This window comes from Harmonia axyridis, chromosome 5 (genome assembly GCF_914767665.1).
Source record: "Harmonia axyridis chromosome 5, icHarAxyr1.1, whole genome shotgun sequence".
NCBI classification, from domain to species: Eukaryota; Metazoa; Arthropoda; class Insecta; order Coleoptera; family Coccinellidae; genus Harmonia; species Harmonia axyridis.
The window spans coordinates 42170094-42193512 of record NC_059505.1 but is presented as its reverse complement, the minus strand read 5'-3'; the positions used below and the strand labels follow the sequence as shown (position 1 = coordinate 42193512).

General features: G+C 33.7%; 5 protein-coding genes across 6 annotated transcripts; 2 read left to right on the top strand and 3 right to left on the bottom strand.

Moving 5' to 3' along the window:
• Window positions 1-24: 24 nt before the first annotated feature.
• Window positions 25-1555, bottom strand: LOC123680975 (transmembrane protein 115). Its single transcript, XM_045619120.1, has 3 exons — window positions 726-1555; window positions 504-674; window positions 25-434 (listed from the first exon to the last, which is right to left on the bottom strand). The coding sequence occupies exons 1-3, from the start codon at window positions 1430-1432 to the stop codon at window positions 179-181; spliced, it is 1134 nt and encodes a 377-aa protein (XP_045475076.1). The 5' UTR covers window positions 1433-1555; the 3' UTR covers window positions 25-178.
• A 2178-nt stretch (window positions 1556-3733) lies between these two features.
• On the top strand, window positions 3734-11543 carry LOC123680973. Its single transcript, XM_045619117.1, has 4 exons — window positions 3734-3968; window positions 6997-7387; window positions 10765-10900; window positions 10958-11543. Exons 2-4 carry the CDS (start codon window positions 7000-7002, stop codon window positions 11157-11159), a joined length of 726 nt encoding a protein of 241 aa, XP_045475073.1. The 5' UTR covers window positions 3734-3968; window positions 6997-6999; the 3' UTR covers window positions 11160-11543.
• Window positions 11544-11792: 249 nt separating this feature from the next.
• LOC123680974 (60S ribosomal protein L18a) lies at window positions 11793-12722 on the bottom strand. Its single transcript, XM_045619119.1, has 3 exons — window positions 12567-12722; window positions 12058-12414; window positions 11793-11982 (listed from the first exon to the last, which is right to left on the bottom strand). The coding sequence occupies exons 1-3, from the start codon at window positions 12582-12584 to the stop codon at window positions 11827-11829; spliced, it is 531 nt and encodes a 176-aa protein (XP_045475075.1). The 5' UTR covers window positions 12585-12722; the 3' UTR covers window positions 11793-11826.
• Window positions 12723-13100: 378 nt separating this feature from the next.
• Window positions 13101-16280, top strand: LOC123680972 (serine/threonine-protein kinase grp-like). 2 transcript variants are annotated; one of them, XM_045619115.1, is made up of 9 exons: window positions 13101-13391; window positions 13636-13740; window positions 13798-14021; window positions 14080-14287; window positions 14345-14454; window positions 14541-14744; window positions 15187-15458; window positions 15520-15654; window positions 16030-16280. In XM_045619115.1, exons 2-9 carry the CDS (start codon window positions 13637-13639, stop codon window positions 16204-16206), a joined length of 1434 nt encoding a protein of 477 aa, XP_045475071.1. In that variant the 5' UTR covers window positions 13101-13391; window position 13636; the 3' UTR covers window positions 16207-16280. The 2 variants fall into 2 exon arrangements, with proteins under 2 accessions (XP_045475071.1, XP_045475072.1); XM_045619116.1 differs by having other exon boundaries at window positions 13101-13578.
• Window positions 16281-16346: 66 nt separating this feature from the next.
• LOC123680971 (lipase member H-A) lies at window positions 16347-22213 on the bottom strand. Its single transcript, XM_045619114.1, has 7 exons — window positions 21963-22213; window positions 19190-19298; window positions 18983-19131; window positions 18571-18816; window positions 17818-18009; window positions 16515-16686; window positions 16347-16462 (listed from the first exon to the last, which is right to left on the bottom strand). Exons 1-7 carry the CDS (start codon window positions 22012-22014, stop codon window positions 16405-16407), a joined length of 978 nt encoding a protein of 325 aa, XP_045475070.1. The 5' UTR covers window positions 22015-22213; the 3' UTR covers window positions 16347-16404.
• Between the last annotated feature and the right edge of the window lie 1206 nt (window positions 22214-23419).

The window sequence follows — 23419 nt, the reverse complement described above, 5'->3', positions numbered from 1 at the left end:
GGCTTATTGATTTTCTGACAAAAATACAAATTAACATCAGTTTTAATAAAATTGTTACCTATGATATATTACAAAATATAATATAAATAATGCTCATTGCTTCTATACATAAATCAGTGATCCGTAATAATTTACAAATATCAATTCTTCTGGTTTTTTATTTTGTAATCACGAATATTTACAAAGTTGTAGAAGTCGTAGGGGTGAATGAAGTTGATGCTCCAACATTGATTGAAACCTCTTCAGTATTCTGTTCTGTTTGTTGGGTTGATCGAGGCGATGTTGATGCAGAGTGATGTGATGAAGCTGGGGGCTGGCTTGGAGATTTAGAAAGTGCATTGGGCTTAAGATCTCTTGTGGTCTTTGGTAGAAGTGGCTGCTTGTCTTGTTGGTGTTTTGATAGGCGTTCACTCAGAGCCTTCAATGCGATTTGCCTGAAAAACAAACATATTTGAGTTCGCTTCTAAGAATAGGATAATTTTTTAAGTAGAAAATTCAATTACCTTCTTCTTTCCGCATCATGTTGATCATTGCCAGGTACTATCATAACTCCAGTTGGATTTGCAATATCAAATCTTCTAACAACTTTTCGACATACTCCAAGTTTCACAAGAATGCTGTGAATACTATTACTAATCACCACCACTGGAGGTTGAATAACATTTGGCAAAAAGCTAAAGAATGCATTTATTAGATTTTAATTCAAAGAAAACTATTTTTTTTACCTTGCAAACGTGAAACAATCTGCCATATCACCACGACTCCCATTACTGTGTTTTTGATAAAATCTGAGGTATACCCAACTTACAATCAATCCACTCAAAAACATGACTGGATAAGTTCCATCTAAGAAACCAATCAACCAACAAATTAAGGAAATTAAAAATACAGTCAGCGGAATATTTTTGTTACTGAGCTTTCCTAAAGGTGTTTTGACAATAACAAGATCAGGCATAATTTGTTTTACAGCCACAGATACACCGGCAATATATCCGGCCAGTCCATGAATGTGTACTTCGAAAAGCAACTCATCATTGCTTGTAAAAGCAAAAAGGACCATATAAAATATCGTTGTTATAACTGCCACACCAAAATTGACTATGGCAAAGAAAGAAAGCATTTCCATCTGTCCCCATAACGGTTCTATAAGTTTACCGCACAGCCCCACTGTCACTATATCAACTAAAACTTCCCAAAAATATATTTCTAAAAAACAAAAGGTGAAAGCAGTCCACAGCCAGAAACCCGGTGGCATTAAGAGTCCAGGTGTTACTGAAATTACTCGAACTGCATCATCTGAAAATGATAAGCAGTAACTTAACAAAACTATTCCACATATTGTTTTAACAGATGCACTGGTGTTGCCAAGTAAAGCTCCAAATTGTTGTGTTATGTAGGGCAGATTCCTACTCAAAGCTCTGAAAAATGACATTTTATTGCTGTAATTAACTGAAATACTGCCCAAAAAATATACTTTCAGCTTCACATAATGCTGATTAGAATTGTTTTCATGATTTGGTTGGAAGAATTTCTCTATTTTCACAATGTTTCATTGTTATTTCTATGGATTTTATGAGGTTAAATTTTCTTCTTTTTTCTATTATTGTTTTGAAAAGGGTGATAATTTTTTATGGGAATTTTCATATATGGAGGATGTACAAAAAAACTCGTTTTTTTCAGGAAAATAATACGAAAATATTTAGTTTTATAGTTTTGCATCGATGAAAAATCAGACAGTTTTCTTTACTAGAACTCATACAATATACCTACTGACAGATAGGGGGCAGCTCTTGGCATAATTAACACAGAATCTTGGCGATAGAGATTGACATCTCTATGCACTTTATAGCCATTTCATAATTTATTTTTCGTACATGTTCCTGATAATAGTGATAATACGTTTCAGTCTCAGGCTGTATTCAGACTAGACAAAAAATTCTACTCGTTCAATTTATTCCATCCAGCAACGGCTACTTTTATGTAACGCACTGAGAACAAAAAAGGAATTTATTGACCATTGACTGTAGGTTAGTTCTGCCGCATATAGAATTTCAATGGGTGAATTGAGTCCGATCAATGTTACAATAAATTCTGCAGATAAAATCGTCCGTGATCGGAATACAGCGCTGATACACTAACGCACCTGTGGATTCCAACCAATTTGGCGTAGTCGTGCTATATTTCTACCAGAAAATTTAAGTTTGCAGAAAACCCATCAATTAATTTACATTAACATATTCTATGCCGTTTGTGTCATTCGATGAAAATTTTTTAAGGGCAGCTAGTCTTTGTTACATCGCTGTTTGAGGAAAAGTTATATTAAACATCATTAAACCATAAACAAAGGCGGAAAAATAAGCATGAAAATTGCTGGTAATAGATCTTATCACTGACTTTCTCTAATTTTACGCAATCGCTATAATAATTATTGACAATTAAGTGCATAGAACCGCGCACGTTGTCTTTTTTAAACTTGATGTGATGGCACTCTGTATTGTTTATAGCAGCGGTCCAGCCTTGGTAGGAAAGTGTTCTTCATACCTTATACAGAACCGACTTCTCAATTATCTACTTTCTCCCAAATAAATTGGCGTTACGTTTTGTTACTTCATAATCTTGGGCGGTATGTACGGGGTGTGCAAGAAAAAAAACTTGAGAATTGTGATAGTAATGCGTTTCGAAGTTATCTTATCTTTCAAAATGCCCTTCCTGTACTTTTTTTAAGAATAACCAAAATGATCAGGAATACTGATAATTTGCCTTAAAACTTAGGGGTGCATCAAGCCAAGTAGCTTGACATTTTACCAACTACTTGACTTGAAAATCAAGCTCGTGAAAAATTACATATTTGAGCTTGACTTGATTTTAAATATTTATTGCTTGTCTTGATATCAAGCTACTTGATTTTGATATAAATTGAGCTTGATATGCACGCTTCGCACGGCATATATTTCTGCAATCTCGTGTGCGCTTAGACTAAAATAAGGAAATTCCTCGAGCGCCGAGAGACTATGAAGCATTCGCCAGTGTGACTTTATTAGTAGTTTTCTCACATTTCTTAAGCTATTGGTAGATTTTGGTAGTTTCAGAAATATCTTTCCAAACTTTTTTATCAAGACCAGCATCTTCAGCTCCTGTTGACAGACAATTTTCCAGAGCTACTCTTACAGTTACAAAAACCCGCAATAGGTTAGGCGACAAATCTATAAGATGCCTCATGTGTCTTAGATCCTGGATGGAAATTATGAAATCAAATAAAGCCTGGAGGTTTCTCAATATTAAGAAACTTTATTTTATTATTATTATTTATTTTGTTATGATTTATAGTAGTTCAATTTATGTTTCTATTTTAAAAAAGTTGATATTTTCGGTTCTTTCATAAATTAAGTTAAATAAATGTAAGTGTTTTTTGCAAGGTTCCTTCTCATTTCATCATTTCTTTATTGATGTGGCACTACACAATAAAACTGCTAATATCAAGTAACCCGATATGATTCAAGTACTTGATAAATAAATACTTGACTTGAGATTGCAAAACTACTACTTGACTACTTGGCTCAAGCCAAGCCTTGAATCCCTATTAAAACTTGAGTTTATTGCAGATATAGGATTTAAAAATCTGTCTTCTAGCCTATATTAGAGAATATATCCTGACTTAACAGCTAAAGTACTCCTTTAAAGCATCGCGTACACCACGCTTCTCCAACCTAATGGAATTATGATAATTCAGAGGTAACTCTGTTAGGACGGTGAGCAGCGCGATAGTTTGTTGTTTTAGCTTCGGCTACTACTACCACTTTCACTGTCGTTGCCGTTGGTTCGTCTGGTACCCAACCGAACAAGTGTTTTTTCGAGCTGCCGGCAAGTCACTGTGCTAGTGAAAATTCGGAAAAGTGACAACAATTTTTTTTCACTGGATGGTATTTCAGATAAGGATTTTTGGGGTCCAAAATTGAAGGAATTTACATGTGAGTGAACTTGTTACTTTTAACGTTTAATAAGTTCTTTTAGGTTTATTATTTTTAACGATAAGTTCTATATTCGTTCAAAAATTTTTAACAATTTCTATAATGTGTATTTAAATTTAATTTAATTTTGCTTTTGGAAAAGTGTAGGATCCAAAAAATTATTAAATTCGTACAAAAATAAAATTTTTTTTTACATTCGAATAAATATTGAATTCTCTGAAAAAAGCTGGACCTTTGATTTTTGTTTCACAAAGAAAAATTTAGATACCTTCTGGAATTCTCAGTTTGCGTTTTGGAAAATTATTTAGAAAAAAATACAGTACTCCTTCAGTTGAGAGATTTTTTTCGGAAAAATTAAGGTCTATATTTACATGAAATTTGGTACGAAAACCTGTATCTATATCGCACTGAACATTCTAGCTCGAAAATACGTTCTATAAATTTTGAACGTGAACAAATTTTGAGTTAAGAGAGGCATTGATAAATAATACCTATAATATTTGCAGTAGTATATTATTTTAAATGGTCTACATTTAAAATTTTTTGAGAAAACATATTTTTTGAACCTTTCTGAAATTTCAACAGTTCGAAATTTAGAACTTGTGGAATCTCCAAAAAATCGTTCAGAACTTTTTTCAGAAACTTGCGCATTAAAGTTTTAACAGAAACGGCTTGTTTTTTGGCTCCTCCTGAAAATGGAAGCTTGAAAATTAGGAATTATGATTTTCTTAAAAATCTCAGGTAATAAACAATTATAAAAATGAGAACTTCAAGTGATATGATGCTCCAAAATGACCTCAAAATTCAGGAGTTATAAGTTTTTGAAATTCGTAATGATATCGCATTAAACACGCCAAATCGATATTTTTTTAAGGAGTTGAGAAATTTCCTTAGGAAAAGAAAAATAATAAACTATTGCATATAATGTTCAGTGCTTTTCTATTTCAAATATTCAAAACCAAAAATTTACAATCAACAATTTTTTGAAAATGTTTCTCAAACTTCACTACAAATTTTGAAGCGTTCTCAAATTTGAAGAACATACCTACAAATTAAATATTTAAGAGACGCAGAAAACTGACAATACGCTAAAACAAAACGCGCACTATTCAAAATTCAATTCTCGTACGAAGATTCCTTCAGGTGCTAATTGTACCATAGTTATTGCCCCATCCAATGCTTCTTCTTGTTACTAAATCATCATAAGGACATCCACAGTAAAAATTGAGCAATCTATCAAGCAAAGCTACACAAGTGTCATCCTCCTAAATATGTACACAACCATCAAAAGCCAAGGTTGACTGAATATTAAGCATTCTACCAACCAGAAATATAAATAATCCCAAACGGACATTTACTAGACAAATAAACTAGTCCTAAGAATTGTTTTTAATGTTCCGAATTGAATTTTCTAAGAAGAGGAGATTCTGATTTCGGATATCAACGTAGTTGGCGAGATTTTCATTAATATTCATTGGTGCGACTATATCGCAAAGAAAACAACGTCGTCGAGGTCGGTTTTTGTAATTTTAAACACGTAGGTAACGGATATGAAGAATGACTATCTGGTTCTTAAACACTCTGTGCACGATGTATCATTACATATCTTCACATACGTGTGTAACTTTGTTTTCAACGTTTTTTCGTTCGAATTTATTTCGAAAAACAAGTATTATTATCTACTAATCTTTCCTAGCCTATAATAGTTATAACAAAACTACTGCCATAAAATAATTCCTACAAGATCATTTTTTATTGCTTCTCGAACGCATCCCTTCAAGCCGTCATCAATATTCTATAGTCGGCGCCACAGATAAGATTTATCCATCCATCAATCACACCACCCTATGTTTAAGCGCAATTCATTTCTATGGATTCTCGCGCCTTGGACTATTATGCAGCGCGTACTGCGATCATCACACCTATTTTGCATAATAAATTCCCAATGTTCATCAACGAGCGCAGCAGTGTTGACATGAACGACAACAATCTGCTGTTTCATCACAGTTGCACGAGTGCAGAAACGCAATGAAAACGTGCGAACTGCCTGCACTTAGCTAAGAAGAAACTATTCATCAAGTACGCTTGAACTAGATTAGATTCACATAGAACCTTAATTTCGTAACGACCCCCGCGGTGTAAAAAAATGAGTTCTATGGTTCGTGCATGTAGAGATGGGTGTATAATAAACTGGACTTGATTGATCAATTCGCGATCTATGATCTAGGGCAATAAATAATAACATAGAGTAACGTATCTTCGGAAATAAAAAAGATGTTGTGAAAAATACATTCGTGTGTCGAAAATCTGCCTTGGGTGATTCTAGATTACACAGACTTTGTAAGATTAATGTTCTTACTAGTGAAGAAGTTCAGATACATAAGGATTATGTTAATTGAATTACATTATTGATAAAAATTAGATGGATATAATGAAAATTTCTAAATGGGGCACTTGCCCAATCGGACATAATACAAGGAAATAACGACTATGTAATTGCTACAGAAATCGTAAGGGTTTCACTTCATTGCTTTGATTGCCGTTTCCATTTATCATTATAGCCATTAAACCATCAATAATGCAGTTACAGCTTGTACTGATCGTACTTTCTAAGTTGGTTTTTATTCTTGAGGCACTTCGTTGCACCATTGGGTTCTGCACATACTTCTACGTTTGTAATTAACACACTTTCGAGTGATTATTTTATCGATGGAATTCTCCGACAGCGTTATGAGTAGCATTGTTTATTTGTTTGACAAAGGTGTCTTATATGTTTCGGAGGTACAACAGATGAAATGCTAAATATACAACGTTTAAACTGGTAGACAGCGTTTGAGAGAGATCGACTCCTTTCAAAACCTCTTAAAACTTTCACGAAAGCTATTAATTAATTTCGACCAGGCTAATTAGAAACAAAAATCCATCAAAAATCAAATCTGTGTTCTAATTTTCGGACACAGAATGTTTTCGTGTGACAATTCTTAATGCATAGAAATTTCCATAATTTAATACGTATGTTTATTCATAGAAAATGCCGATGTCCAACATCTATGGCACGTCCACAGACGTGGATAGCGACGAATCTCTTCCACATTTGGATCCTTCCAGTTCGCATTACGTGGACCCCTGGGACTTGGAAAATTACGCTTATTTAAAAGAACACTTGGATTCTGACATACCGTCAGACCCAACCAGTTTAGGAGATTTCGTTGAGGCTCAATCCTCTTTCGACTATGTTCCAGTGTTAACTTCGAAAACATACCCAGATACTTTGACTACTATGCGATATGAGACCATGATGGCAGATCAAGGAACCTACGCCTGCATCGATGAGCTAATTTATGATAGGACAAGACCACAGAGCGACGCTGTCTATGATGTAGCACCGAGGAGGAATTTTCATCATGGAAGACATTCAGGTAGAGTACAGAATTGGATGAACTTATAGAGTGCTCGAGGGTAGGTCTTCAAGATCGATTGAAGTAGGAGGCGGCGTATATTTTGCATATATTAACTGAAGAGCCTGACCTTATTTGCATAAGTAACGAATGCTGTATAAAATTATCGGTAGTGGAAGTGCGATGCACCATAGATAAATGTTGAGATGAGCTGGACATCAAATTGTCCACAGATCAGGATAATTAACACCAACATAGAGTTTAATGGTTAAATACTGTTTAATTGATTGAATTATAGATCGATATCCTCAATTGAATCTAATCTTGATCTAGGCGTAACGAAGTTCCGATGTTTAACTCCTAATAAGGTGGTCACAATAGATGATGTCTTTTTAATTTTAGCTCCATTCAAATTCGCGGAGGTTTTTCAATGACGATTGCCATCTATGGTAGATTCATGTTGGATGTGAAACGTCATTACCTTAGCCTGTATTATCTGATAATTTCTCGGTTGGTAGGTTTAGAAATTGAGGAGCAGCTCGACTTTCGGCTGAGTTTCTGCGCAATCGTACAATTTCAAAGCTGGCTTGTAGATGAAAAGCGTGAAATACTGGTAATTCAACAAGTAAATTATTTCGTTCAATTAGCTGACCATAGAAATGAAACCATGGAATGCGGTATTGAATAAAATTATCTGTTATTAGTAATTTAGCTTCAAATATGTAAAATTAAGAAGTCTTGTGGATCTGTATATTTATTGAAGTGCACGTCGACGGACTCATGAAGAGGATGTGCTCAAGTAGGTACGCATTTACTTCTTCCCATTTAAGAAACCTTGCGAAGTAAAACTCCGTAATAGATAGCTCGTAACCATCCGATAAAATTGCCAGATTATTTACCTTACCTACTTAACTTTCATTTTCAATGTTGGTCGCGTACCTACCACTATTCTAAAAAAGTTACTGAAACTGGAATCAAACGATTACGAGTAGACTGTCCGTCTTTAGAACGTTGCAAGTTTACTTTCCCGCATTTAGCGGAATTGCAATTTACAGACGGAGAGAGAGAGGCTGGAATGGAGTTTGATGGAATTGAATTTTTTTACAATGTCACAGAACGCTCAGAAGCTTCATGATTCTATTTCTGCGACTTCAGCAATCATATCACAGAATAAATAAATGCATAGAATTGCATTTCTGTGGTTCCTGGAATCATATATCACAGAATTGTTTAGAACTTCAGATTCTATTTCTGTGACTTCAGTAATCATATCACAGAATAAATAAATGCTTTGGATTACATTTCTGTGATTCCTATCACAGAATAATCAGGAACATAGATATCCTTCAATTATAAAATTGATTGATATAATTTGGTATTCAATAACATTTGTTATTCGAAATCTGTTGCGAAGCGTAGGAAGTAGACCATCAGTCTCTGAAATTTATTTGTTGAAGAACCAGTATACGAAATGATAAATTGACCATGCCAATAAATTTGAAATTAAAATCCACTGTTATCTTCAGAAACCATCGATAACTAATCATATACTTTTCCAGTTGGCATTCTTGAAATGTCACAGGAAACGTTGTTTGTTGCTTAATGAATTTATTTTGTAACTCTAGGTGGGTACCTATAACTTTACTATTTTATTTATTTTCTTAACATATATCAAAATTGATAAAAATACCAAGTTTCATAAGGCTTTTTCGCTATCTTATAATGGCGAGCCAGCCTTTCGTCTTGAAAAATCAAATAATAGCAGATAAATTAGTTGAGCGCGGTCATACCTACAATGACAATCGTATGTGGGTCAATTGGTTTTAGGAATTTGAAACCAGTTTTCGTGTACCTAAGTAGAGAATGCACACATGACTTTGAAAGATGTTAATCAACAATTTACGATCAAGTAGACTCAAATTAGCGATATAATTTCACAATACATTTATTTTCTGTGTACATTATCGGTTTTCACACCAATAATCAAGGTTTATTTGGATAGAAGAATAGTTTATGATCTTGTAAAATAAAGAAATAGTGTCTTAGAGATCTTGATGGGAAAAAACCGGTGAAGCATCATCTTCATTACTTATTCAGTCCAAACTAGTTAAACTTGATCCGACCATAGAAAGATGGAAATAAAATCATCAGGTAAAAGACATAGAGTTATTTCTACACATGAAGAAGAAAATCATAGAGCAATTATGATCTTGCAATTCATATTCCAGGGTTTTATCCTGATGTCCATCTAAAAATTATTAAAGCATTCACGAACAAAATGCAATATCCGTTTCCTGATCAACCGAGCCATTTCCTCTAGGTAAAGTTGTTGAACTTTTCGGAATGAACGGCTTAATATTCAACTCGCGTCATTTTTACATTTTTTTTTAACGTTGCAATGCCACAAGTAACGGATGGTACCAATGACAGATACATATTCGAAAACAACGCCTAAAAATGGAGCGAAGATGCTACACCTACATTATGCAAATTACGAATGTATAATTCATTTTATTGTTCCATGCGCGTATCGAACGATAACTTGTTTTTATTGCTGGATTACATAAAGTTGATTATTGTTGCATAAAATGCAAATCCGAGCATCAGGAAGATAACTGGAGATTAGCGAAAGTAGAATGAGTTAAGGAAATGGACAGGATCACGTTCCTTCAATCATTTCTGTTCTGATGAACAGATAGAATGCACTTGAATTTCTTCAAGTTGAGGTCAGCGCCATCTATTCGAGTCAATCCGAATTATGTACTTACATCGATGTGGCAAAAATACAGGTGTCTCTTAATTGGAGGTTCAAAGGAACATAGTTATCTTGGATAATTGAAAAAGATTATGCATTTGTGTTCGATATACAAGTGTTTCTTTTAGTCCTACTTTTTTGTAATGATTATACCAGTTTATTGAATCTTCATTAATCTTCGCTACAAATTGGATAATCAAGTACCAAAACTTAAAATTAATTTATTCATCATAGTGTACTCGGGCACCGTTCCAGAAAAAATATCACCCTGTAGATAGGCATTCAAAATTAGCATATCACGTGATGAAAACTTTAAAAAAATTGGGACATCTATGCTAAATTAAAGTAAAATATCTTGTGTGAGAAGAAGCTATGAGTAAAAAATTTGAAAAAACATAAAACTTTAACACCCTGTAACTCCAAACCAAAGCGTTTACGGGCACATGTTTATAGGACTTTTTTCTTAAAATGACCCGAGGAATCGAGTCATTTTTTATTGACCTCCAATTTGGGAACATCCTGTATAGTTGAATCTTCTTCAAACTATTTATGAACAATTCGAAAAAGGAGTATAAAGTTGATTTACCTACCAATGTACTGCTATGAGAAACTTTTTGAGAATAATTCCTTATTTTCATTTTAGAAATAAGGGTTCCTGTCTACAACCATACCAACTCGTCCATCAGCCACCACAACAGGAACAAAAATAAAAAGAACCCTCCGATGACTCGAAGATACAATAACAGAGATCGGAGTCTGAGTTTCGCTTATGGCGATGGGTAAGAAATAAAAAAAAATAATAAGAGACAAATTTTATCCTCTCCTATGTTTTTCAGGTATGATACCTATGGTTATCACAAACAAGGCATTTATAGTAAGGTCGAAGAGAAGTTACAGTCTGAAGATATATATTATCCCATTTATGATGATCCAAAAAGTATAAGGAAGCCTGATAATTTTGGTTTGAGTAAATACGGTCACTTGAAAATCGACTACTCCTATAGCTGGAATAACTTGAACAAATATATTGTAGGTTGAACAATATGAACATGTTCAAAGTATCATATTATCAATGATACAAGTGAAAAGCTTGTTTTGTGTATTTCAGTGGTTTCTAACATTAGTTAGTAGCTTTTTTGAAAAAGAAATATTTATTTGCCTAACTTGAGTGAAAAAATATATTTGGAAATGATTTCCTTAAAACTGAAGATTCTAAAGTTCCAAATTTTTTTGCAACTAAGAGGCTATATTTCTTGGTGAATCATTTCATTCAAGTACTGACTACATGTAGTTAAATAATTAAATTATTCACGTAGATATTAAGAACATGAAAGGTACAATTTGGAATAATGTGACTATCATTGTTAAAAGTATCATAATTTGTAAATATAGCAATGGAAACAACATATGATTTTATTTCAACACACATTGACTCTTATAAAATCCATCATTTTATCCCTGAAGTTCCTAGTTCAATGTGGGAATAAAATATGAAAAACTCTTTCATTAATGAGAACAAATTTTGACAAGCATATGGCTTACACTGCTCTCCTTAAAACTAGAATAGCAAAAGAAGAAACAAATTCAATGACAATGCAAAAATTGAAAATATCAGAGAGTAAAATTTAAGGATTGGGTTTTAAATAATTTATAAAAATTAAGAACAAAATATAAGTTTTAATATTTATTGTAGCACTTACAAAACTTAAAGGAAATAGGTCCTAGGTTTGCGTACAGAGAACCTATTCATAGATTTGTGTTGGATGCGTTTGGGCAATGGGAACCTGATCTTAGAATCGTGGAATTGTTTTACTTGAGGTCTCCTAGTAGCAGAAGCAGCAACAACTTCAACTTTGATGATCTATAAACAAAAACAACCCATAAGCATTTATAATAAACGTAGAAGTCAAGTACACTAGTGGTAAAATATATATACCTGAATAGCATGAGCTCTTGCTCTATGACGGGCTCCCATATCTCTGTAACATTGAGTTACGGCTCCAGAAACAGTCAAGTCTCTGTATTCCCTGTACATATTGTGGGTTCCAGAACGGGAATCGTACCTCAACCAGATACCGAAATTTTTGATTTTCAAGGGTGTTTTCTCAGCTATCCTCTTGACGGATACGATTTCACCAGTGGACTTCTTGAATTTTTTCAATTGACGCAAGAAATACCAGAAACGAGATTTTGCAACAATCTGATCTGGGGCGAAAATCCTCATTTTATACAAAGGAGTAACCTTCTCCTTTTCGGTAGGCAATTTACGTCCAATGACTTCATATTCTTTCAACTGCAAAATAGATAACCTTAATATTAGAACACGTGTGCAGGCGAGAATATCTTATGGGACTACAAAGAAATGATAATTGCAAAAATATTATATATTAGAGATGAAAAAATGAATGATAAAAAACTTTGAATAAAAGAAAATTTATCACAAACCTCTCCTTTAGCCTTCATGATGACTTTTTTCACAAACCCGAAACACGAAAAGAACTTATGCTTCCTTAAATCACAAAGTAGAAGGATGCGTCTATGGTCGGCTGAACATAAAATGGCCAAAACTTCTTGTCATTTTCGTTTTCTTCCTTGAATTATTTTAAGTTAAACTAGAAAAAAATTCTACTTTTTTGGGGTCGGTTGATATTTTTTGACAATAAATATTCCAGTGTCATAAAATTTAAAAATGACTCATGATGAACAAATGGATGATCCCTCTTTGAAGGGAATTAGTAGAATTTTCAATGGAAAAACAATAAAAGGAAGAGCTCATGTTTGTATTTTATAAATAAGTAATTGAAAATTAATGAGGTAATATTTACAGGTGGCAATGGCAACTTATGCAGTTGTGGGAGGATTGATTTATTATTTTATGACCAAGCCACCACGTCCTCCAAAGGAAACTAAAAACGAAGAAGATGATGATGAATGTATAAAATTCAAGACATATAATATTCCACCTATAAATTAATTAAAAATAATGAGAACAACAGTCAAAATTTCCAAAAAGATGGAATTACCCAGTTCTTAAATAATCAAAAAATCTCTTATGTTGGTATCCAATTCAAAATTCTGTGGATCAATTAATTCCCGGCAGGCGGCAAATAGATCCTTGACTCGAGTGAAATCGATCTGAATCATGTTACATCAACATTAATTTCTATTTAATAATAAATTTTTGTACATACAGCAATGCATTTTATCATTCAATTAAAATAAGTCTGTGATATTTTAGACATCCTTAGATTATAGCTATATAGAATTCAGGTGAATTATAAATATTGATAAAATAGGAATAGGAGGCTATGAAAAATTCTTACCTTCCGAGTTTTGAAGTTCAAATATGCATATCTAATTTTATTAGGCTGTTTGATTTTATTGAGAGTGGATATTGAACTATTTTTTAAGTAATACGAATCAATCAATTGGAATTGCAGTAATTTGAATTCGGAGTGTAATAACATTTTTATAGTTCTGGGAAAAGAAAATTTTCATTATTTTGAATTTTCAGGATGAGTGCCATAACAGATTCAGAAGGGAGTGAAAAAGGTGTGAAAAAATTTGTTGATGACTGGTTAATTTATGATACTATATTAGGGGAAGGAGCATTTGGGGAGTAAGTCTGAAAATTTAAATTAAATAAAGTGCTTAGTCATATTAACTCCACTTATAGAGTAAGATTGATAGCAAACCGAAAAACCAGAGAAAAAATTGCGTGTAAAATAATGGACTTTGCTAAATATAAAGGAAGTGAAGTAGCAATAACTAGGGAAATAAGGATACATTCTGTTCTAAATCATGAGAATATAATTAAATATTATGGATTGAGGAAAGAACCAACAAGAGTTTATTTATTTTTAGAATATGCTCCAGGTGGTGAACTTTTTCAGCAAATTGGTAAGAAGTTTCACATTAGATATTGAAAAATTATTGACTTCCTACATTACTTCCATAGAACCTGGAGTTGGAATGCCTTCTCGTGATGCTCAAATGTATATGAAACAGTTGGTTAGAGGAGTATCTTATTTACATTCTAAAGGTATCACACATCGTGATATAAAGCCTGAAAATATCCTTCTCCACAATGGAATCTTAAAAATATCAGATTTTGGTATGGCAACATTATTTAGACACAAAGGAAAAGAAAGAATGCTTGATAAAAAGTAAAAAATTATTGACAATTCTGTAAAATGCATTTTGGTCAATTTGAATCATTACAGATGTGGTACAAAACCTTATTTAGCGCCTGAAATACTTGTGGGATCCTATCATGCTGTTCCAGCTGATGTTTGGAGCTGTGGATGTGTTCTAGTTGCTATGCTGGCTGGAGGTGAGAACAACTAAAGAAAAATTATTAAATTATATTCACTGAAAATTTATTCCTTTGAAAGGGATTATTCAGTATTGAATTTTTAGAACTCTTATGGAATTGCCCACATGAAGACTATCCCGAATTTGCCCAATATAAAGAGGGAAACTATTTAACAAGTAGTCCTTGGAATAGACTTGGTAACACGCCTCTGAGCTTAGTAACCAGGATTTTAGATCTGGATCCTATGAAAAGAATTTCACTGGAAAAGATTCTCAAACACCCTTGGATGACTTACAACTTTTCTTATGGTAAGAAAAAGCCGAAAATTCGTTATCGTATTTTAATATCGAAATTTTTATGCTCACTTCTGCAAGGATGTAAATGTATTGTAGGTTTGTTGTTACTTTGGTATTTTGGTGGTATGATTTGGTTCGAAAGACATAAAGCTAAATTACCAAAGCAATAACTTCTCTCTTACTTCTCTCTGTACCAGTTTCAACAAGAAAGTAAGTATAAAAATACAACTTAACAATTTCTAAATGTTCTGAAGCTTATATCTTTCCATTATGGCATAACCTACTGAACACAAATGACATAAGAAATGTCAAAAATTAATACAGCGTTGCCATTATGACCATTTTAAATTGTCTAATTTCTTCAAGAAACTCGTTATATTTTTTAGTTTTTAAGTTTTATTTGTTTGATCTATGAGCAACCCTTTTCCTGTTTTAATTAATTCAACCTTTATAGATGAAGCTGATAGCTCTGCGGATAGCAATTCTAACGGTCTTCATGCTATTAGAAGGGCTTCGATGATGGAGCCCCCTGCGGATAGAGAATCTCCTTATGTAACCCTGTCGCAACCAAATCTTCCAACGCGACCTGTTTGCCTGGAACATATTATAGATAAACAGCAAAAAACCAACAAGAGGAGGGATAATAAATGGTTCTCGCAGCCAACTCATAACGAAGATCTCATCATCAGTTCAGAATTGCAGTTTACCCAAACTCCTATTACTAAAGTAATAACTTCGGTTTTTAAATTTTCGGTTCAGCAAGGTAAATTGAAATTTTTTTTTTCAGGATAACTTTAGCGATCTGATACAGAGGATGACCAGATTCTTTGTCACCACGCAGACTGAAGAAAAGACTGCCGAAGCTCTGTGTTCTGTTTTAGATGCACTTCATTACACTTGGACTGTTGATGGTTCAGGAGCGGTAAGTTTCAATCAGAATTTAAAAAAAGCTTTTTGCTTGTGTAAAAATTATTGTTCTATTTGATTTGGAAAAATTCACCTACATCAAAATGATCTACACAGCAGGAAATGGTTGAATCAATAATGAAAACGCTTGATTGTTTATACTTCCAAGTGACGCCACTGGTGCCACCTAAATGCGTGGTGTTCTATTTGAATTTAACTCTTTTGCAAATTTAAAATATCAATGGTTATAAAAATATTCTTATTCCTAAAAAAATATCAAATAATTGGAGGAATTGAAAAATAACCTATTTCCTCGCAACATAACCTCACCTAACCTAACCTGTTCAAGTAGTAACATAACCTCACTGTTTTATCCATTGAATATTTTCAGATTTCCATCTCTACGGTGGATAATATGAAAAACCAGCTGGTGTTCAAAGTCACGATTTTCAAGATGGAGGGGAAAATTTTATTAGATTTCAGGCTGTCGAAAGGTTGCGGTCTAGAATTCAAGAAGAAATTCATAAAACTCAAAGAGTGCCTCGGTAATATTGTTTGTAAAGTTTAATTTTTGTTCCTTAATTGTGTGTTATTGTTAAGACTAGTTTTGTACTGAAATGTTTAAATAGAGTTTATTGAAAAGTTATTCTTTTATTTTGTTGAATACGAATGGAAAAGATTCAAGTGACAAAAATAACTACAGAAGAGGTAATAGATTTAGGGTTTATTTCTCTTAAAACTAAAATAAATAATAAAATATATAAACTTAGTCGAAAGGGCAGTCTGTGTTGGAATGGGTGTCAATGCAGAACATTCCTTTGGCGCTGAAAATGAAAACGGTCAATTTAGAGAATCTTTTTACAAAATTTGTATTACCCGTAAGGTGTATCTTCTCCCATCGGAATTCCATTTCTTGAGAGCAAACCCCAATGATTTCTATCCATTTTGGGGCACTGTCCGCTGCAAGGATAAGCTATGGAGGAGTTCGTTTTCCTTACTGTATTAGCGAAATAACAAGCACTCTGGAAGTGACTGCAACGGGCCCTTCCTAAAATTCAACAGAAAAAAATTCGAATTCATATTTGCTCAATTGTTTTCGAAGTTTTGTATGAACCTTCAGACCGCTTCAATAATCTTGATTTTAAACAGAATATGTCTCATCACATTTTTGGAACAATTTTTTCTGAAATCTGACTGATAGTTTTTGAAATATTGAAATATCACAAAAACATTTTTTTTTTTAGTCTTCCTAAAATACGATCTGCATGAAATTCTACATGAACATGTCTTCCACTATTTTCCAGCTGATTTCTCAATTTCAGTTCGATTGAATGTCAATTTGTTCAATTATTGAGAAAACAAAATTTCATATACATGTATACAGGGTGTTTCCTAAACATGCGGCAAAAATTCAGGGGGTTGTTCCTTGGACTATTTTAAGCATGTTTTGTCCTTGGATGATTTTTGAAAAACCTCTTTGTTTCGAAGATACAGGGCGAACAACATTTTTCATATTTTTAAAATTAATAATAGTTTAAATAAAAATGCGTACCGCACTGTGTTTACTAAGTAGGTACAATTTATTTTTAAATTTGTTTAACAACATTCCAATTACTAAAAACGGCCAGTTTTTTGACTAAAAATTGATAAGTGCAGATGGTAAAGGAATACAGATTAAACACGGTTTTCATTTGAATTCGTTTTGTGATGTATTAGCAATTAACATTTTATCTTTGACTATTATGAATCGCTATACAAACACCGAGATGACTGACATGCATTTCATTTATGGACTTGCTGATGGAAATTCATTAAATTTTCATGTAATTTTTCATAATAAAATGTTATTATCTGAAATTTTGTTTCCCCTATATCTTCGAAACAAATAGGTTTTTCAAAAATCATCAAAGGACAAAATATTCTTAGAATAGTCCAAGGAACAACCCCCTGAATTTTTGCCGCATGTTTAGGAAACACCCTGTATATAACTGCGGAACCATCGGACTGATTTTGCCCATTAACGAACTCAAGCGAGATTTTCAAACCCTAATCCTACCCTGAAAGTTTCAAGTCTTTAGCACATTCCGCTCGAGAGTTATCATCTACGCGGTAGCCGGCCGGACAGAATTGATTTTGACCTTGAAATAATTGACGGATAATCAATAGAGTATGGACTCACTTAATCTGTGACCTTTACAGCCGGGTTGCATTCTTCCACCGTTGACGCAGAAGTCGACGTGGCCTATTTGATTCACTTCTCCTAAAAATCCTGCATTTGTGTGGATTACAAGTACTTGGTGGGCATCATCTCTTGTTAACATCCATACATTATCAGCGTATCGATCGATTAGGGGCCTTGCAGGATCCAAACCTGGGAAAATTCATTAAAACTTATCATTGGATAGGGATAAAGGCGTTTGAATATTTGAATGTTCATCAGCGCCCTCTAGGAAGGAATGGCGATACTATCCAGAAATTTAGCGTCCTCTTCCGGGAATATTATGAACCATTTACAAAATACAGGGACGGATTGAAGAAGAATACCCTAGTGCTATTTGAAAAACTGCATCTAATTATCCGCCAATATGATATAATGATTTTCACATTAGAGGATTCTATATCTGGTTGGTAGTTCAGCAAAAGGCACATCCTTACTGATTTAAATTTTAGATATTTTTCAGAAAAACTGAGATAATTCGAGTGTTACCAGTTCTGTATCAGGCCTGAGTGCCTACATCTATTTATATTACAATATATTTTCTCTAGACCATACAATTAATGATCATTCCAATGAAAATTAAAAGATTAAATAATTTCAACTAATTGTAACTATGAAATAACCGCCTACCCTGCCTACCCCCTAGCGACGGCCCTGTTCACTTGATTTTTCTACTGTGTTCAAACGTTTTTCTGTGGTTAAAATTCTTCTTACCGACAATCCTGTGCTGTTTCACATTGAGGTGATTGCTGATCATACCACAAATATGGGCCCCTAAAGAGTGACCTACGCAGGTTGTATCTTCAGCAGCAGCCCCGTTGTCCATCATAAAAGCGTAAAGTTTTGCTGTGCATTGCGCTATCAGTCTCGTATTCGATAGAGCTGAAAGGTAGCAAGGAAATCTAGCCAAAGGCCTCCAATCAACCGTTAAAATGTTGTAATCATGTCTGGACAGATACGCTGAAAAAATAGATTTTCGTTGATAAATAATCCTTCATTTAGTTAATTTCGGGATATTTAAATGAAAGCTGAAAGTTTCTAATGTTACCAAAGATTTACTCTGTGATGTTGCATCAACCACTGAATCGATTAGTTCAAGAAGCATAGATAAATATCGGAAACTCACCGTTTCTGAGTATTGTCATGGGTGTTTTACTCTCTGTTCCATTGAAACCGTGGACGATGATGACATTTTTTTTGTTTGGGTCCCATCCAGAAAGTTTGAGGGAATACGGGTTTCTTATATCGATCCTTATTTTCGTCTTTCCGGTTTCACTGAAAATAATAAGGAGATGAACTGATAACCATAGAAAAGAAGGTGAATTGTACTTACTGTGTGTAAAGGTAGAATTTTATGTCGTTATCTGGACATTCATTGGTCTTTTTCAGCAGGCATCTCCAGTATTTCAAATCGTATATGTTCCACACTCCTCCCAGGACACCTACAACATATTATATTCAGATTAACGAAAACATCTCCATACAGATATCTACATTTTGTTATCGATGTTTTGTTTCCATCTTGACTGCAATCTATGACTGCATAGCATAGACCTAATATCATTTGTTATTAGGTCTATGTATAAAGGCATAATTATATAAATTTCCTGTTCGAATTGTCTTATATTTTCGATTTCATTGTTACAGGTATGTTCGATTCAATTGTTGATTTATTATATTATTTTCATTATTTCGATTATTTGAGTAAAATCATTGTTGTAGATGCAATCAAGTGTAATCATACCGAACTGAAATCTACGCATCGAAAATATAATTGCAAGAGTGGAAGACATCTTGAAATTAAAATATAGCCAGCAGTACAACTGACAAAATGATGATTTTGAAGCTGGAAAGAATCAAAACAGCGGACGAAAGGACTTGGACAGCTTCCCTTATGTTTTCCAAAGGGGAAATCATAAAAATTTGGATGATATTCTACCAGTAAAATCTACAGTCAGCTCTATAAAATCAAGAGGTGAGTTTCGAAATGTTAATGTAATTCTCTTCATCAGAAATAGAGAAAATTTATAAAAATGGTGCAGGTAATTTCATTTTTCATCAATACAAGATGGCGTAGTTCAAGTCTATCTGGAACAAGTACAGGATTTATTTAACTTGGAGCTTGTTTGACTAAATTGACTGCGCAGAAAGATGATTCGTTGATAGGATTATGAAACACTACTTAATACAGAAATTGTCAATAGGAAATAGGAATGTTGAAGTTTAGTATATAGTTTTTTTGAGTAAAAAAAAGAAATAATAAATGGTTGTGTGAAATTTTCAGTAGTTTTTGCGCAGGGTGTGAATATCTCTGAAAGTTCATTAATGGTCAAAATATGTTCAATCGTTCCGGAGCGATACTATACGAAATTTTTTTTTTGTTAAGAATTGAAAATACCGATACGATCAAATTGCAATTAGTCTCAAAATGATGGAAAGAAAGATCGATTCAATTCGGAACAAATAAATTTGAATGCAGAATATTTTTCTTCCATTATTTGGTGCAGATATAACAAATGTACAAAAGGAAATGACAGATTCCTCGGATCATTTTAAGAAAAAAAAAGTCCTATAAACATGGAGCCGCAAACTCTTTGTTTTCGAGATACAGGGTGTTAAAGTTTGATCTTTTCTGAAGTGTTTTTCTCATAGCACCTACCCTTCACAAGATATTGAACTCAAATATGGTATAGATATTACAATTTGAAGTGGCCATTATGTGACATGTTAATTTTGAATGCAAATCTACAAGGGTGATATTTTTCTGGAATAGTGACCGCTTCTTTGCTTTAGAACATTTTTTCAGTCGAATAATGATAGTTTACTGCAATTTAAAAAGAAACTTTGGTCTAGTACTACAAATTTTGGTTTCTTGTAGTTTTGTTGTATCTGTTACTGATTTCGAGAAAAAAATTTCAAACAATTCTCTAGGTATCCTCAAGAAAATCCATATTATTATAAAGATCCAGTTAGTAATCTGTTATGGATAAATCAATTATGAGTTTTGGTACTTATTTACCCAATCTGTAGCGAAGACTAATGGAGATTCGATCAACTGGTATAATCATAACAAAAAAGTAGGACTACAAGAAACAACGTATACAGGGTGCTCCTAAATTTATGCGACAAAATTCAGGAGGTTCTTGAGTTTTAAAGAATTTGAGTTGTCCAAGTTCATGATCTTTTTATGAACACCCTGTACATTTTTGATCCAAACCGCAAACAGTCTTATAATACTACGGATTTGCAGAATCGAAAAAGAACAAAATTTTTTCGAAAATAGCTTTTTCTGCCGAAATATTGAAAAAAAATATGAGTCCTCATCGCCACCATTTTTTTTAAGAATCACATCAACTCAGGAAACGTTGAGTTTTCACCCAAGGTATGGCATATTGCCGAAATTGTCGTCGAAAAAGCTATCTAATGATGCAATAATATACTGGGTGTGCTAATCGAAATAATGAATTAGTAGTCTGTTTCTCTAATTCTGTGGTTATTCCGTTCATTCTTCCACATCTTGTAGAACAAAATCGTGCGAGAATATATCAGAAACGCACAGTTTTCATGGTTATATTTCATTATTATATGTTGGTACTCCGAACTTTCCGCCACGGCTTTATCTCTCAATTCATCAATTTGCCTTAAAGAAATCAGTTCTGCCAACCAACATTTTTCAATGCAAAAATCACTAAATGATATTTATGGAAATATTTCATTAATTTCAATAAAAATGCAATGAATTAGAGAAAATAATGTATAATACTCGTACAGAAGACTCATTCTACCACTCGTTCATTCCAAAACTCGCCACTTCGTGGCTCGTTTTTGAATTTTGAACTCGTGGAAGAATATCAATGCCTTCTGCACTTGTATTATAAATAACTATTCCGGTATAACCGGAAGTTGTAGAGATCTGAAAATATTTTGGGAAGAAAGATCATTGTCTCAAATCCCAATATTCAAATTTTCAGCTCAAAATTATGTTTAGCTTCACATAAACTATACAATTTTATTCAAAAATGTTTCACTAAATCCTATCTGATAGAAAACTGAAAATCTAATTCTAAACGATAATCCTCAAAAATAACACCAAAATCCATACTCACAATTCGCACAAAAACCAAAAACCAGCGCCAAACGCCACAAAGAAAGCAACATCTCCACACGCTGCGGGGTCAGCACCTCACGGGTCACTAGATCAAGTCCGAAAACCCGCGATTTTTCCTAGATCGTCTGCTCATCTCACCGCTACATAGAAGAAGACTGTCCGAGAGACCCACTTTAAGCCAGCCGTGAACTAGGAACACAAGAACTGACCGACCTGAGTCTTTCTCTCTGCGAAAACGTCGTTTTTACCGCAATGTCACTGATAATTCTGCCCCGCATGGTCTACAAAGCTGTTATTAGAGGCTGTAGGGAAAGGTGGATTTATGTGGGCCAACCGAAAACGCGCGTTTTGGTCACGCTTTACCGGACGTAAGAATTCGAGATGAAGATGTGGAGATTTTAGACGATGGTTATCGGTTTGGAGGCTAGAGATGAGTAGCCTGGAGGTGATCCGGCTTTTTGAGGAAGCTCTGTTTGGTGGAGAAGTATTTGGGTAGGGTCGGTGCCTAACCAAAAAATCTTTTGGCCCACCTGCTGAAAAAAAGCATGACTCCTCTCATAACCCATTACCAAATTTGAAATCGAAAAACCAGTAAAAATTGAATTTCCATACAAAAATCGTTATATCTCCTGAAATATTGGTCGCAGACCCCTCAAATAAGAACGTTTTCTAGAGATCGAGTAGAGATCTATAAGATAGTGAGGTTTCAAGTGCGTTTCAAATGACCAGAAGAAGTGGCAGCTTCGAGAAAATTGTCAAATTTTTTCTTCAAAATTTCAGATTTATACCTATAATTCATGAAATAATGGACTAATCGCTCAATCGACTAGTTTCGTGATGTTGATAATACTATATTTGACACGATAGAATTAAAATATAGAGCAAAACTGATAAATCAGTGAAAAAATTTTGAAAATCCATCAATAAATGACTGAGAAATAGAATTTTAGCGCGGAACGTCTTTGGTCTTCGACTCGTCTGTGACGTCACGCCACTTGCCTGTGATCGCTACACCATAAATTATGTTTAAATACTTAGCCGCGCCAAGGCTCTCGCGCCGTTTGTAGTTGTACAGTGTAGTTTTAACTCGAGTTTTGTTTTTATGTCACCATAATGAAAGAAGGCTTCGTGAAAGGACAAAGTTATTTTTACTCAATAACTTATTTCAAACCAACTTACACCTTAGTATTTTTATTATCAGAAATAGACAGCTAGTACTGAAAGGTACTTACATCAAAATGATCTTCACACACATATGAAGTAGTTTTAGGTCCAATTAAGTCACGCCTCATTAATTTGCACCACTTCTTCCTTTGATTCATGTCATTTGGTACATGAAAAAACAATTTATTGGGGTTTTTAATTGTCGTGCTTGCACACAGGCACAATACAATATTTGTAGGATTTTTTTTTAATTTCAGCCATCGTGTAACGAACAAAACACGACACGAACGG